This window comes from Eupeodes corollae, chromosome 2 (assembly GCF_945859685.1).
Source record: "Eupeodes corollae chromosome 2, idEupCoro1.1, whole genome shotgun sequence".
Taxonomy (NCBI): domain Eukaryota; kingdom Metazoa; phylum Arthropoda; class Insecta; order Diptera; family Syrphidae; genus Eupeodes; species Eupeodes corollae.
The window spans coordinates 83,571,952-83,589,985 of NC_079148.1; the positions used below are offsets into that span (position 1 = coordinate 83,571,952).

General features: G+C 32.2%; 1 protein-coding gene across 2 annotated transcripts in view; it reads right to left on the bottom strand.

The window, feature by feature from the left end:
- Positions 1-3,568: 3,568 nt before the first annotated feature.
- Positions 3,569-18,034, bottom strand: part of LOC129944568 (uncharacterized) — a 36,621-nt gene continuing 22,155 nt past the window's right edge. Inside the window, exons 1-4 of one of the 2 annotated variants that reach the window (XM_056054095.1) lie at positions 4,368-4,548; positions 4,081-4,298; positions 3,816-3,926; positions 3,569-3,757 (exon numbers count right to left, since the gene is read on the bottom strand). In XM_056054095.1, coding sequence (XP_055910070.1) covers positions 3,622-3,757; positions 3,816-3,926; positions 4,081-4,298; positions 4,368-4,520 — 618 coding nt within the window. In that variant the 5' untranslated portion in view covers positions 4,521-4,548 and the 3' untranslated portion in view covers positions 3,569-3,621. Of the gene's footprint in view, positions 3,758-3,815; positions 3,927-4,080; positions 4,299-4,367; positions 4,549-18,034 lie in introns of those variants that run through there. The other variant, XR_008781460.1, reaches the window with a different exon arrangement.

An 18,034-nucleotide genomic window follows, 5' to 3' on the forward strand; every position in this document is an offset into this window, starting at 1 on the left:
TGCTCCATTTGAATTGTTAGCTTCACTAATCGAGGATAGCGAATCTAGATGAACCAACACATGATGACGAATACGGCAATAAGGACAACGAGCTTTCGATCGACATCTCGATGAAGAATGATTGCTTCCTAAACAATTGTAGCATAGTTTTTGATCCCTAGCAAAGCTTCGACGAGCAGTAATGGGCAAGGCAAGAAATTGAGAACACTGTGGCAGATTATGATTTTGTTTGCACATTGGACACACGAAATTTGATACGGCAAGGATTTTAATATTATTCGACGTCATACCCGAACGCGTTGTTACTTTATTACCACGGTTTTTCAAATCATGAGATTTGGTTGTGCAAGCTTCCAAAGCATCGCATCTTTTTTCAAAAAAATCGATTAATTCCTGAACTGTTGTTTTTTCCGAATTGTCATTATGAAGTGCCCAAGCTTTACGCGTATCTGAGTCTGTCTTACTTAGCATTAGATAAATCAGCCCAAGATCTCTGCATTCGGATTTCAGAGCCTTTAAACCACGAATAACTTCATCTGATTTATCAGATAACCGGTGTAAATGTCCACTGTCCGCTACGACCACCGTTGGCATTTTCATAAAACTTTCAATGTGCGCGTTTATAATGTACAACGGCTTATTATACCGACGCTCGAGTTTTTCCCACGCTAGCTCATACCCGTGGCATGATGGTTAGTGCGTTGGACTGTCATGCAAGGGGTCTTGGGTTCAATCCCTGACTGTGCCACCTTAATTTAAAAAAAAAAAAATAATTTTCGCGGGTACTGCCTCTTGCGAGGAATTGACAAATCCTTCAAGAGTAATTCTTGTCATGAAAAAGTGCTTTCTCAAACTTCGGATTCGGCCTAAAATTGTAGGTCCCTTCCATTCCTGACAACAGTACTCGCACACAGGAATGGTTGAGAGTTGTAAGTCATTAGGCCCTGGTTCACAACGGACTGTTGCGCCACCCCATTTGATTTTTTGAGCTCATAATTGCAATCAGCTATCTCCATCCCGTTTAAAAGTTTTGCAGCTTCATCAGTCAAAAACGATTTTAAATAACGCATTTTTTGAGCACCCGGAAGTTTTTCCTTGAAACCGACGATGCCTAAAAACATGTCCCAAAATTCAGGCCAGTCGCGGTAATCGCCACCGTAAGGAGTTATTTTGAACTTTGGCAACTCAATTTCACTCGATGGTTTCGAAACCGACGGATTGCGTAAAAGAGTCTCTAACAAGGCGGCTTGTTGCTTGGAAGATTCATCCAACGTGGTGGAAGAGGGGGAGGAATTGAAGGAGTGGAGGAATTGAACGAGTGTTCTTTCTAATCGCTTTTACAAATGCACTTTTGGCATGAAGATATTTTTTCTCCGTAGTAATAAAATCAATTTCGGGATCACCGTATACCTCTTGACCGGAAAATTAAAAAAACTCATTATGATTAGCGCAAAAATCCTTCCAAGTTTCCTCTAACCGTTCTAACCGCGTTTCTAAATTGTCTATATCTTCATCTTCTACTTCTAGAATATAAGCATGCGCACGCGTTATCGAACCCTTTAAATGTCCACGAGCCTGCCTTAATGTCTGCATGATTGTTGCAATTATTATGCTTAAAACCAAAATTGTATAAACCGAAACTCACGAGTAACAAATCAATGAAATAGTAACACCAACCATGTACTTTTCACCACAAGTTTCTTTAAGAAAAGTAGCAACCTATTTCCAAACAGCACTCCAAAAACGCTAACGTGCAACAGCAACAGCAACCCAGCAGACAACAGCAAAAAAAAATAAATAATTCGATACAATTTTACCAAATATATTTGCAGTTCCAGCAATCCAAAAGTTCCAAGCAACCACCATACATAGATTCAAAAGTCAATTTAAATTTATTTGAATTTATTTCAATATTAATTTTCAAAAAAAATTCGGCTTTACGAAGGACCAACTTTGTTCAGCAATAATTTTTAGAAATCAAAATTATTCAAAATAAAATACAACCTTTTTTCACGTTATAAGGAATGTATTTAATTAAATATTATTGGAACAAGACAAATTTTGTTTTGGACTTGATGTTGTCTCGATGATGGTTGCTTGTAAAGAGATCGATTCTTTGTATTGCACCATCGTAAGATGCTTATTAACAATTCCAGATATAAATTTAGTAAATTTAAGATAAATGATAATTTAGGATGAAATAGTAAACACGGCATTTCTAAACAGGGCTATCAAGAAAATTACGTGGGTGGTTGTTTTTAATATATAAATATACGAACCAATGACGTTAGAGACTTGAAATAAATCTGGCTCTGAAATAAAGTTCCATAGAAAACCAATCAGGTAACAAATACTGTGGAAATGCAAACATTAAGAAATATTGCAAAGTTGCATTTCTTCATTTAGTAAGCAAGAAACAATTTAGGATAATTTTATTTTTAAGTAAGTTTTAAAATTCAATTCAATCGATAAAGGCCAGAACAATTTGCTCTGTAGAAAAAAAATAAAATATAAAAAAAAACTAATACTTTTATTAACTGGCGCACAACGTGAGGCTAAGTAAATAAATGCAGTAACCTTAAGGTACTCATAGATTTTTAAAATTCTATCGATGCTTTTTTCTAATTATATTTTGTTTTTGTCTAAGTCATTAAAGTTATTGTCAGCTAAATGTATTAGTTGGTCTATCTCACTATTGATGTCCGCTGCAGAATTTATAATTGAGTTGAATATTTGTCGTCCTTGAATATGTAGGGTGTCAGCCACTAGCCTAGTGATAAGCTGTACTAATTCATTTTGGTTAATATTAAAAGCTTGACCTGGTTGAATAGGGGTAGCGGGACCAGGAGCAATTTGATTTTGTATTTGTTGTCTCATTAAAATGTTTGGATTATCCATTTCTATAAAATTTGTTTTAACTTTTAATAAGTTTATATAAATATATTTTTTAAAAATCAAAAAACAGGCATACGAAATGATCGAAGGTTCAAAATCTATTTATCTAAATTTTTAATTTATTTAAATGGTCAGATTTCGATCTATTGTTTTTGATTTATTTATTTTTTGTGTGGTTCATTAGGTTAACTATATTATGATACTTTTTAAAACTTTGATTTGAATTTGAGTGCTTAGATTTTTATAATATTCAATCATTTTTTTAAAATTTTATTAATATGATTTAAATAGACTTGCATACAAAGTATGACGTATTGCTTGGGGAGAGTACGATAACTTATGCGACAAAATTTAATGACGGATTTGTATAGAACAGTTAAAAACAAGCATTTTTTTACCGTTTAGACGGTAGGGGCAATTAAAAAAAATATGTACATTAAATGGAAAAAAATAATTACAAATTAACGGTAATACTTACAATTAAGTATTATACCTTTTTTTTACAGCCAACACTTTTTTCTATTAGCTTGTTTTTAAATCAAGTCAAAACTAAGCATAGTTTTTGAAAAAAATTGTTTTAAACTCAAAATTATTTGATTATCTACATTGTGGGTGAGGAAGGTGCAAGAAAAAAACTGAGTCTTGTATTATTTATCTATTTAACATTTTTTTATTTTTTATGTTATTGAAAACAAAAATTAAAAAAAAAATTAAAAAATTTATTTTTTAAAAAATAACCGAAACCCGCTTCATTATTGAAAATGAACAATTAAAGTGTTCACATTTTCCAGATTTTCCAGATTTTTCGGCATCAAGATAGATTTGATTTTTCTTACCAGATGTATCATGCGTGGATGTTGGCCTGTAAGGAAAAAGGAAGTACATCAACTATGCTTTCGAGTAAGTTATACAAATCTAACGTTAGTAAAATATGCATAAGTTCACCCAAGACAGAGGCTCGATTTGAGAATTTAAAAAAACTGGATTCACAAACCGCTTTCAGGAGACACTCTTGGCCGTCGTAACCGTAGCTGAAAAGTAAGAAAATATAGGAAATTTTAAAAGCATCTTAGCTTCTAAAAGAGGGCTAAGGTCTAAGGCATATTCATAGTTTTCAAAATTTAATTTTTTAATTACAGCTAAAAAGAATCCTTTTAATTAGGAATAAATACAAATTAACATTACTTATTGATAACATTTTCAATAGATTCGTAAACACTCCATCTTGATATTTTATGCTGCAGTTCCTTGGCTGTATGGAGATAGCTTTGATATTCTGGAACAAATGGATTTTCTCTAAATGTTGTAGCATTCCATGGTAAGTAGAACATAGCTTTCAATACATATCCCACAACTAAGGACTCATATTCGAGATCAACAGGTATACCAATTCCACCAATAAACTATTTGAAATATGAACAAAACAAAATAAATATTAACACCATGCAAATGCAAAGTGTTAAGCTAAATACCTGGTGTCTAGTTGGTGCTTGTCGGGGGAATAGTAAATATCGTTTACTTATTGCGAGAACTCCAATTAAGGTCCCCAACAGCAGAGATAGAAATAATAACTGTACGACCCCCATGCCAGAACAAACTAAACTAAAATAGAAGCACTTCTTCATGGTTTTGCAATAGACTTTCCGCAAAATTGAAGTATTTCGCTGGAACATGTTAATCAAATGTATTGCTTATTCTCTTATGCATACCTTCATTAAACAGTATTCTTTGGTTGAGTTAACAAAAATAATACTTCAATATTGTGTTTAGATGGCCTTGTTAAAATAAAAGCCAATTTGCGGTTTTCTTATTTGCAAGGGACTAAGATAGAAATGGCAATCTCGAGGTAACCTAGCCTGAGATCCAATTAGCGCTGTAGCGCGCGCGCCGTTTTGATACCAAAAACTCGTTTGACCTGTGAAAAAGGGACAAATTTATAGAGAAGCTTCATAGCGATTATGTTAGAGCCATTTTTACGCATTGAGAAATAAGATTTGGTATCTAATATTTGTCTCAGATAGCTCATCAAGTTCGTGAAACAATGCTTTACCAAAATTTCATTCTAGTGTTTGCCAAAGCAGGACATTCGCAGAGGAAATGGATTATCGTTTCACTTTCTCACTACAACTAAGAGAAAAGGTGTTGTAGGAGATACCCAACTTCTCCGCATGAACTTCTATAGGCCAATGTCCGGTACAAACCGCAACAATCCTGACTATGTCTTTCATTGGCCTGCACAAAAGATCGTATGTACGGGTTTTATTACAGGTGGGCCATATCTTTCTAGATATAATGCAGTTGGGTAAATTGCTCCACCTTCGGTTTGATTCAGTTTGGTAGATAGAAAAGATTTTACCCTTCATAGCGCCAAGAGAAATTTTAACCATTTCCGCAAGTGAGCTATAAAGGGCCGATCCTTGCCTGGCTAGCTCGTCAGCCCGTTCATTTCCCACGATACCACTATGGCCCGGAACTTAGATCAGGGTGATAGCGAGGTTAATATTCAGGCTCGCAAGCTCATCGTGACATTTCTGGACCAATTTAGATGAGGATAAGACCGAGTTGATGGCTTTGACAGCTGCCTGACTGTCTGTAAAGATAGCCGCATTTCGGTTTTGGTTTGGGCTTTGTTTTAGTATCTTACATGCCTCCCTTATTGCCAGCAGTTCAGCCTGAAAAACGCTAGCAAAGTCAGGAAGCCTAAAGGATTTAGCTACATTTAGGGACTCAGAAAAGATCCGAGAACCAACTCCGCACTACATCTTTGAGCTGACAGTAAAGATGGTTGTGTCGAAACCTATTGACACGATGTCATCCTCCCAATCTTATTCTGGATGGGGAAATAACCTTAAAACCCTTACTAAGGCTCAAAGTAGGAGTGCAGTAGTCTAGTGTCTACCGAGATAATATCTGAGGGAATCAATTTCGTTGTGTTGCTGTGACCATAAGGTTTTGACAACCAGCTGTTTGATTCCTTCAGCCTAATAGCGCTGCAGGAAACTATGTATTTAATAAAAACGTCGGTTCGTAGAAGATCCAAAATAACGTTTAAGGGGTCCGTTGGGCAAGTACGCATGGCCCCTGTGGTGCCCACGCAAGCTGTTCTCTGAACCTTCTTTAGCTTATCAATATTATAGGAGATTGGACGTACTACGGCTGTGTACGTCCATAAAGTCATCTTCAACTGAAGCCCCCACTTTTTGCCGAAAGTTTTGCTGCAGGCGTAGAAGGCAACACAGGCCTTCTCAACCCGTACTTCAATATTTAGTTTCCAGTTTATTTTAGGATCGAGTATAACTCCCAAATATTTTAACATTTTAGTTGCATGACTTTTTTCTTTTATCCTGTAGTAGTCTGTTTTTGATTCAGTTGTCATCCAAAATTTCCATTACAATATGATTTATCTATACGAGATAGTTTATCTATAATTGACTGCAGAAATAGCATTATAAATGTATCTTCATCGGTTGGCTTAGTCCTGTTCTTCTCTTCAATGGATAAATTCCATGGGGGTTTTTGAGCACGCTTCTTAGGGGCCGGTTATAGCTATCAGTAAAATCCATCAGTCAAATTTTTGTTTTGAACATGTTACAGATTTATTTTTAGCAAAAGATTGATGATTTTGAAAAAGAAACAATGCAGTTAAAGTTTTATTCAATTTATAAGTCCATTATATTTGTTTTAATGATAGAATTTCATTTTACTGAACAGCTGACTGCCAAAAGCCACACATTCCATTTCGTTTTACTGTTGGTGTTTCAATTTTTTACTCTTCCGATCACATCATTAAACCTTTTACTAATGAAAGAAACAATAAACAAATTATCTGAGGCGCGAAGCTCGATGTTATGATCGGAAGAAAACAACATTTAATGACAATCATCAGTAAAACATTTCATATTACTCCTGTTTCATATTTTACTGATAGCTATAACCGGCCCCTCAAATGTGGTAAGTGGCAAGTCACTTAAGCGAATTCACTTCGAATTGGCGATTATATATCTGTGTATTTTTTTGCGTGTGATGGCTATTGGATAAGTTTAGAAATTTTCATTCATTCGTCATTGGGTTAATTTTTTTTTATTTCACTGCCCCAAAATTTGCCCTGCAAAAAAGCTTCTTATTTTGTCTGTGGTGTTGTTGCTTCAGAGTAGTTGTTGGCACTTTTTTTCCATAAAGCTATTGATTATTCAATGGTTTCGAAAAATTTGTAAATATTATTTTGTTCTCTATCAGAAGATAAATGTCTGTTGACTACGCGAATTGTTTTTTATCTTTTATGTGAAGAACGGGTAAGTGGAACAAAAATGGCTTAATATTTTGTATAGTAAGGGGATAAAAGAAATTTGTGAATGCTGTTTAGGATCTTTTACCGATTTTTTTTATTATTATTATTAGGTGGCGCAACAATTCATAGAGAACCGGTGCCTAGTGACATACAACTGTCAACCATTCCTATGTGCGAAGTATTGTACTGTTCATAATTTAGTGGGACGAGGAAAACATTGTAGCGAAGAAATAAGAACTTTGATTCAAAACTAATAAAACAAGGCAAGGCCTACAGGGAGTTGAAAAAACTCGTCGGCTGCTCAGCCCCAATGATACGCAATGCGATCACCTACAAAAAAGAAATGAAAAACGTGGTAAAAAGCGGATTCTTTCAGAGGCTATACAGTTCGACAGGTCACTCGTTGTGCTAAAAATAGACCAGCAATGTCCGCTATAGAAATCCTCGACGAGCTATACCTAGCTGTGGTGTTCACACGGTACGCAGACGTCTACGTGAGTATACATATAGCCCCAGCAAGGCGCCACTTTTGAAGAAAAGTCATGTAACCCGACGTTTTCAATATGTCAAAGAACATCTCACTTGGCCCACTGACAAGTGAAGGAATATTTTATAGACTGGTGAATTTAAAATTATTTTATATGGAGGTAAATGCTCCCATCAGTATGTAAGGCGCCCCTCTGATACAGAATATGTTAACAGATACACTATTAAGACGGTGAAAAGTGGTGGGTCTAGTATTAAGGTCAGCAAGATAACGATCCAAAGCATATACGTTGGCTAAGGAATGGTTTCGCGGCAATGGAATTGAGGTTATAGATTGGCCAGCTCAATCTCTAAGGCAAAAAACAACAATGAACTTTGGGCTGTAGTTCATCACGCGTGGCAGAATATACCATTGGAGAGATGTCAAGTCCTTGTAAATTCCATGAAAAGGCGTTGTGAAGCCGTTATCAAAAGTCATGGTCATGTAATAAGTATTAAGTTTGTTTAATTTTTTGTTTGAAATATACCGTTATTTTGTCAAATAATGTAATTTTTAGTGTCACACTACTACTTCATTGGTTTTTAAAATCTAGTTGTGAATAAATAATTTATTATTTAATACATTTTGTATTTAATTTATTATTTGAAAATAAAGTAGGTACGTACGCTACGTTTTTAGTCGTCCATAGCTTTAAATAAATTTCGTTATACAGATAATAATGCAGAAAGGGCTCTGAAGAAAATTGCGTGGGTGGTTTTTTTTAAATATATATATATATGTAAGTTTGTTGCCATCTTATTCACAAACTTAGCCACCTTAATAACTACTTTTGCCAGATCTCTTCTACTGACTCGACACTTTGCTAAAACACTGTACATATTTACATCTAGTATTTAGGATCTTACTTTTCAATATTAATATTTTATTATTTTATACTAATTTCCAATCGTATGTAAATTGTTCAATAAGTAGTATCAAAGATATCAAAGCCGACATAATTGTTGATTTAGGTATGTTTATTAATATTATTCTTGTTATTATGTTTTTGTTAATAATGTTTTTATTTGTTAATTTAATTATAAAATATAGTTCTTTACTGCATCAACTTGTGTCTTTATCAAATTATTGGAACCATTTTTATTTCATCATCGAAGTTTCAAGCCAAACAGTTGAAACTTACAATCAAATTATTGGAATCATTCTTATTCCATTATCGAAGTTTCAAGCCAAATAGTTGAAACTTACAAATCAACAATTAAGATGGAAGAAATAAAAGTTAAATTCTGTTTAACTTCAGAAATTCGGGAAAAACAAACTATTGTTAACGTCAAAACTATTCAAATTTTGAATCAAGAAGACATTTTTTTCTTTTCCAACTGAATATCAACCAATCCAAAAACATGTTGAATTGGCTAAGTTGTCAAGGGAGCTGTGAAGAGCCTTAGTACAGGAGGAAAATTAAGAAATATTACTATTACATTGAAGAAAGAGTTGCAAAGTTTATATTTGGATGAGGAAGGTAATGTAGTTTTTGGTGGTTATTATTTAGAGGCAATAAGCACAACCCCCCAACCCACTACCAATAACCCTTTGTCTAGTTTTGAAAATCCAATCCGATCTATGTCAAATAATATGGCGCTAGAAAAATTTTCAAGTAAAAATCAAAATGCAAGGTCATGGTTGAATTTATTTTTGCTCGAATGTCAGAGATTACAATTAAATGAAAAACAATTTCCGGAAATATTAAAATCTTATTTGGAAGGACCTGCTTTAGACTGGTTCTCATCTTTATATAAAACGGGTTCAATGAATAAACGTTGGGATTTTTGGGAATCATCTTTTTTAAATACATTTGGAGATAAATCATGGAGTGAAATTGATTACGCGTATTCTTTTCATTGGTTAAATGGTCCATTTTTGGATTTTGCTTTTAAAAAGATAAATCTTCTTATTGATGTCGATCCAGATCTTAGCATAAATTCTCGAGTTAATTTTATTGTATTGGCTTTACCAAAATTTGTAAGATCGAGTTTAAATAAAAAAGAATTAACAACGATCGAAAAACTTATGTCGAGTTTGCGACAACTCGATCCTATATCAAACAATAATACACAACCTAGCAAATATAAAACAGACATAAATAGACAAAAACTGAATTTCGTATCATGTCAGATTTGTGAGAAAGCTGGTTTTCCAAATAGATTTCATTCAGAAAGCGTATGCAGAAATAAAGTAAGACCAGCTAATATAAGATTCTCAGAGTCAAAAAAACTAAATATGATCCCGCTTATAAAGCTTAATGTTCTAGTTAATAATCAAATTGCAATTGCGCTTTACGATTCGGGAGCCAATATATCATTAATTAATTATACATTTTATTCAAAATTACAATTGAATAACAATATAAGCGGGATTCAAATGATCAAAACAATGAATGGTCTTACAGATGCCCACGTCGAAGTAACTGTTTCTTTAAAAATATTTAATATACAAAAACAATTTTCATTTGTAATAATAAAAAGTAATTTTTTTTAAGAAGATTTGTTAATCGGTCTGAATTGTATTAAAGAGTTTCGATTATGTCAAAATGAAAATTTAGAAATTACTCAAAACTTGATTCGTATTTCTGAAAATTTTATATGTAATCAGAGCTTGACTTCAACGTTTGGAAATAAGAGCAATGATTTAAATAATATCCTTAACAAATATGATCTTGTTTTTGCGAAAGAAAAATTTGATATCGGTACCGTAAAAAATTTCGAAGCAACGATAAGATTAACTGAAAACAGATATATTTCGAGAAAACCTATAAATGTTCCATTCCGGATAAAATAGAAATAGAATCACAAATAAAACAATAATTGAGAGCAGGACTTATTGAAGAATCATATAGTCCATATGCTTCCCCAGTGACTTTAGTTTATAAGAAGGAAGAGGGAAAAAAATCACGATTGTGTATTGACTATCGTGAGCTTAATAAAATAGTTGTTCCTGAAGGTCAACCATTTCCTCGAATTGATGATCTTGTTGTTTGTGTAGGAAAGTGTGTTTACTTTACGAAATTAGATATCAATTCAGCTTTCTGGTCTATTCCCTTGAGAGCTAAAGATAAATACAAAACCGCTTTTGTGACACACCATGGTCATTGGCAATGGTCATGTTTACCTTTTGGTTTAAAATCAGCTCCTGCTATATTTCAAAGAATTTTATCAAGTATAATTAGAAATAATAACTTAGATTCTTTTGCAATTAATTATATAGATGATATATTAATTTTTTCACATAACTATTCTGACCATTTAAACCATATTAAAAGAACATTACAGGCTTTACAAGACCACGGTTTAAAATTGAATACAAATAAATGTAGTTTTGTACAAAAAGAAGTAACGTATTTAGGACATAAAATATCAAATAATAGTATTAAACCTATTAACGATAATTTAATTGCTATAAACGATTTCCCTGAACCAGAAACAAGAAAACGTATAAGACAGTTTTTGGGCAAAAAAGTAAATTTTTATTTAAAATATATTCCTAGATCTGCAATGACTCTAGAACCTTTACATAACCTCTTAAGAAAAGATGTAAAATTTGTATTGTCAGATAAATGTAAAGACAGCTTTGAAAAAGTAAAAAAATATTTATGTACAACACCTGTTTTAGCGATATTCGATCCAAATAAACCAATATACATTTATACGGATGCTAGCATAGAAGGAGTTGGTGCAATTTTGAAACAACCTCAAGAAGATGAATCTATTAAACCGGTTTTTTATTTCTCACGAAAACTTAACAAATCTCAGAAAACAAAAAGAGCAATATATATTGAATGTTTGGCAATAAAAGAAGCCATATTATATTGGCAATATTATTTAATAGGCATAAGATTCAAAATATTCACTGATCATGAGCCATTACGTAATTTCAACATACAAAACTGCAAGGACATAGAATTACTTCATATTTTAAATTACATATCTCAATTCGAATTTGAAATTCATTACAATCCGGGTAAAAACAATTTAGAAGCTGTACTATCAGAAGAAAATGAAAATAATGATTATTCACAAATAAAAATAGTGAATCACTTTACAATACAAAATATATTGGATGATCAAAAGAGATTAACGTGTGATACAAATTATAAAATAAAAAATAACATTATGTACAGAACTTTAAATAATAGAGAGAAAGTATGGTTAACAGAGGAATATGGTATCTTATTACTCAAAGAAATACATGATTCGCAAGGCCATATTGGTTTCAAACAAATGATATTAACAATTACACCAACTTTTTACTTCAAAAATATGCACAAACATATAAAAATAATTTGTAGGACTTGTGAAACATGTATTAAAAATAAAACAAGATTCGGTAACTTCAAAGCTCCGTTATCGCAGTTAGGTCCAGCATCAGTACCATTAGAGATAGTATCACTAGATACAATAGGAGGTTTCTCGGGAAACAGATCCTCAAAAAAGTATTTACATTTGATGGTAGATCAATTAACAAGATATGCATTTATTTCTACGTCAAAAACACAGTCAGCAAAAGATTTTATAAATCTTGTAAAGTCAACTAAGAATAAAGGCAACATTAAGACGATTTTTGATGATCAATACCCAGGAATCAATTCTTCGGAATTTAAAAATTATTTAAAGAACAAAAATATAAATTTAATTTTCACAGCAATAGACTGTGCATTTTCTAATGGACAGAGTGAGCGAACAAATCAAACTTTAGTAAATAGAATTCGTTGTAGAATGTATGAGAATAAGAATAGACCCTGGTCAGTAATTGCTGATCAGTGTATTTTTGAATATAACACCATACATTCCTCAACGGGTTTCTCTCCGAATTATTTATTAACAGGTGTAGAGAACTCAATTATCCCAATAGAATTAAATAAAAATACTCTCAAAAATTTAAATTTCAATAGATCTGTAGCAATACAAAATGCAAACAGATCACATATCATAAACAAACAGTATTATGATAAACATACTAAAGAAATCGATTACAAAGAAAATGATTTAGTTTTTATTCAAACTTAGCCACCTTAATAACTACCTTTGCCAGTCTCTTCTACTGACTCGACACTTTGCTAAAACACTGTACATATTTACATCTAGTATTTAGGATCTTACTTTTCAATATTAATATTTTATTATTTTATACTAATTTTCAATCGTATGTAAATTGTTCAATAAGTAGTATCAAAGATATCAAAGCCGACATAATTGTTGATTTAAGTATGTTTATTAATATTATTCTTGTTATTATGTTTTTGTTAATAATGTTTTTATTTGTTAATTTAATTATAAAATATAGTTCTTTACTGCATCAACTTGTGTCTTTATCAAATTATTGGAACCATTTTTATTTCATCATCGAAGTTTCAAGCCAAACAGTTGAAACTTACAATCAAATTATTGGAATCATTCTTATTCCATTATCGAAGCTTCAAGCCAAATAGTTGAAACTTACATATATACGAACCAATGACGTTAGAGACTTGAAATAAATCTGGCTCTGAAATAAAATTCCATAAAAAACCAATCAGGTAACAAATACTGTGGAAATGCAAACATTAAGAAATATTGCAAAGTTGCATTTCTTTATTTAGTAAGCAAGAAACAATTTAGTATAATTGTATTTTTAAGTTAGTTTTAAAATCCAATTCAATCGATAAAGGCCGGAACAATTTGCTCTGTAGAAAAAAAAATAAAAATAAAAAAAAAACTAATACTTTTATTAAACGTGAGGCTAAGTAAACAAGTGCAGTAACCTTAAGGTACTCATAGATTTTTAAAATTCTATCGATGCTTTTTTCTAATTATATTTTGTTTTTGTCTAAGTCATTAAAGTTATTGTCAGCTAAATGTATTAGTTGGTCTATCTCACTATTGATGTCCGCTGCAGAATTTATAATTGAGTTGAATATTTGTCGTCCTTGAATATGTAGGGTGTCAGCCACTAGCCTAGTGATAAGCTGTACTAATTCATTTTGGTTAATATTAAAAGCTTGACCTGGTTGAACAGGGGTAGCGGGACCAGGAGCACTTGATTTTGTATTTGTTGTCTCATTAAAATGTTTGGATTAGCCATTTTTATGAAATATGTTATTTAAAAATTAAAAAACAGGCATACGCGTGGAAATGATCGAAGGTTCAAAATCAATTTATCTAAATTTTTAATTGATTTAAATGGTCAGATATCGAACTATATCATGATACTTTTTAAAACTTTGATTTGAATTTGAGTGCTTAGATTTTTATAATATTCAATAAATTTTTTTTAATTTTATTAATGTGATTTAAATAGACTTACATACAAAGTATGAAGTATTGCTTGGGGAGAGTACGATAACTTAGGCGACAAAATTTAACGACGGATTTGTATAGAACAGTTAAAAACAAGCATTTTTTACCATGGAAAGGGGGGTTCTATTTCCCCCCGTTTAGGCGGTAGGGGCAATTAAAAGAAATATGTATATTAAATGGAAAAAAAATAATTACAAAATAACGGTAATACTTACAATTAAGTATTATACCTTTTTTTTACAGCCAACACTTTTTTCTATTAGCTTGTTTTTAAATCAAGTCAAAACTATGCATAGTTTTTGAAAAAAATTATTTTAAACTCAAAATTTGGTAAAAAAAAGTTAAAAATATGGTTCAAAGTGTAATTTTTCAAAACCTTATTATTATTTACTATTTTTTTTAGAATACATTGCTTTGATTTGTTTTTGATAAAAACTAAAAACTGGAAAATTAAAAATTACCAAAAAAAAATATAACAATAAAAATAAGACCACTCAAGCAAAAACTAATAATTAAATTAAAATATTTAAATTAATTTACAACCTATGGGAAGTTAATATAAATAAACAAAACTGATCCGACACTGAACTTTATTTTCTAATTCTCTATAAAGAGGTAAATTTTGTTTTCATTCCAGACTAAATGCGCTGAGTTACAAAAAAAGTGGCGCACCTTGAAATTTCGTAATAATTTCAAATACGCTACGAGCAATGAAATAGTAGTGGGTAGTGAAATGAAGTATAAGTTGGTTAAAATACAAATGCTTTTTTAACATGAACTGTTGCACAAAGATAGTATATATGTGTACCTATTTTGTTTTTAAATAATAAATTAAATACAAAATGTATTAAATAATAAATTATTTTTTCGCAAATTTATATTTTTTTTGTTTAATATATGATACAACTAGAATTTCAACAGCAATGAAAGAGTGATGTGATACTAAAAATACATTATTTGAAAAAATAGCGGTATATTTAAAAAAAATGAAATGAACGTATAATACTTAGTAACATGACCATGATTTTTGATAACGGCTTTTCATGTTGTTTTTTGGCATAGCATCTCATACTGCTTTCTTAATGCCTGCCCACAGGTTTTCTATTGTATTGAGGTCAGGGGAGCTGGCCAATCTATAACCTCAATTCCATTGCCGTGAAACCATTCCTTAGCCAACTTACTCGTATGCTTTGGATCGTTATCTTGCTGACCTTAATACTAGACCCGCCACGTTTCACCGTCTTAATAGTGTATCTGGGAACATATTCTGTATTAGGGGGCGCCTTACATACTGATGGGAGCCTTTACCTCCATATGAAGTAATTTTGGATTCATTAGGCCATAAAATATTCCTTCACTTGTCAGTGAAAACCATCTAATCCGTTATTCGTAATAAAATAACAGTTAATGCCTACGACGTGATCTTAGGTTCTTATAATACGCCCCTTAATTGGAAAAAAATCTCAAAATGCCCTACTTTGCATTATGCAGATAAGAGAGACTTAGGCACCCTCGAATATCAGATCAGATGACTACTATAATCCAAGGTAAAAGTACGATCCCTGAATATTATCACGTCGTCTATCACCACATATCTTTGATTTTCAATAAATTAGGATCTATCGAAATGAATTAGAACTCTAGGAACGATATAATTCAATGAAATAAATAAATTGAGTGGCGCAACAGTCCGTTTGAGAATTAGTGCCTAGTGACTGACAACTCTCAACCATTCCTGTTTGCGAGTACTGTTGTCAGGGATGGAAGGAACCTACAGTTTTAAGCCGAATCCAAGCGGAAAATTTGAGAAAGCACTTTTCATGACAAGAATTACTCTTTGAGAATTTGTCAATTCCTTGCCAGAGGCAATACCCGTGAAAAAACTTTAGGTGGCATAGGCAGGGATCGAACCCAAGAACTCTCGCATGACAGTCCAACGCACTAACCATCATGTAACGGGTACTACAAATATGATTCAATGCTACCGTGAAAAAGCTTTAGATATGTTTGTCAGAGGTCTTATAGGAGATTTACCTTCGTTACTCAGTATAAGAGAACCAGTAGATCTTCCCCAGGCCTTACTTTTATGATTAAAACTTAAAAATGTAGGCTTTAGAAAACAGCATGCTAACAATTCACAATGTTCCAGCAGAAGAAATTACCAACAACAACATCTAGTTCCTCCTAGGCGGGAAAACTTTCAAAAACCAAAACCAATACCAATGAGTCTTATCCTCACTAACTTAATAACCCCAAGATTCCTCAATCACCACAGTTTAATATTAACGTGTAATACCAATCTAGGTAGAAATAGCAAAAACAGACAAGAGTTCCACCAAATCAACGACTCCTTCCACCAAATCGATATCTATTGATTACACGTTTAAAAAAACATTTGTATGCTAACTCTATTGGATGTAGCATCAAAATAATACACCACTCACTTAATCAACTGTTTGGACTCGAAAGTGATAAATTAAAATTGATCATCCTTCCCAGTTTTATTTCATTTGATGGAATTATAGGACACGACACTCTTAAGCAACTAAATGTAATAATCCATACGAATATGAATTATATGTCCATTCATCTTACCCGAGAATTGCCATTCCTCTTATAGAGCATCTGTCACAGTTTGTTAACAATATAAATAAAAGGACGGATTAAATGACTAAAAATCAATGTACCCAGCTTATAAATATGAAATACCATTCATAAATGTCCTAATCTTTTTTCTTAACCGAATTAAAATTTACCTACACTTCCACTATCAAAGGAGAAATCCGAACAACAACTCGAGATCCCGTGTAATCAAAATCCTATTCCTATCCTATGACACTTTAAAATGATGTTGAAAAAGAGATCCAAAAATTATTAAAAGATGGTATTATAAGGATATCGAAATCACCTTATAATTCTCCAGTTTGGGTAGTCCCAAAAAAATGGTAATTGACTACCGTAAACTTAACACATTAACTGCTGTAGCTGACAAATACCCGATTCCTGAAATTTATAAAATTCTTGCAAACCTTATTAAAACCATAATGGTTCTCTATAGTAGACCTAAAAAGTGGCTTTCAACAGATTCCACTGAAAGAAAAAACAGCATTCGTCATATGTTTTTGAACTTTGGAATGGAAACGACGTAAAAACCATTTTATCTTCATTGAGCCGTTTAAAAAACACCAAAATATGAGTTAATAAAGGCCTTACATTGATGAACGATCTAAATGTTTAAATCTGCGTCAGTTGCAGAGAGTGCTGCTGGAACTGGATACCCGGCTTAAACCAGAGATTAAGCATTGGACACTATCAGTTGAGGGACGTCAATAGAAATGCAACAAAGATCGTATTATCACTTCATTTAATGAAGCCGATAAGACCTACAAAGTTATTTTTTTAAGCAAAACCAACCTAGACTATACTGTTAATGTGGCAGTATCTAAAATTAAACACAAAAATATTAATAAAATTAGCAACGCATTGCCTGTCAGGTTTTGTTCTTCAGTATAATACATATTATGTAACTGGTCTTTTAATCAAATATTTTTTATGTTATTTTTTTTAAATTTCAAATCAAATTTGAAAAATTTGAAATAAAAACACTGGATTGAATTTACAGTTAGTGCGACACAGTCTTAGTTTCACGATGAATATTTCAACTTGATGTACTCTAGCATACCGAACTACTTTGATGACTCCAATTCACGTGATGTGATTTCCATATTTTTTAAAGCTCGCTGCTGGCTCCTTAATATCAATGGAAGAGCCTTCCAAGGAGAAACAGATGGAATATCTACAATATGTGATATGGATGAATCGGAAAATATTATGCACTTCATTGGAACCTGGCCAATGTTCAAAACGTGTAGAAGAATATTTCTTTGACGCTGTATGCTTTTTCATTCTCAACTTTTCCACGTTCTCAATGGCTACTGTTACTCAAATTTATATTAGTTCTTAAAAGAGTCAATTAAATATCGCAATCTAATTATAAATGAATTTTAATAACTTATGTATGTAACTTAATCTACT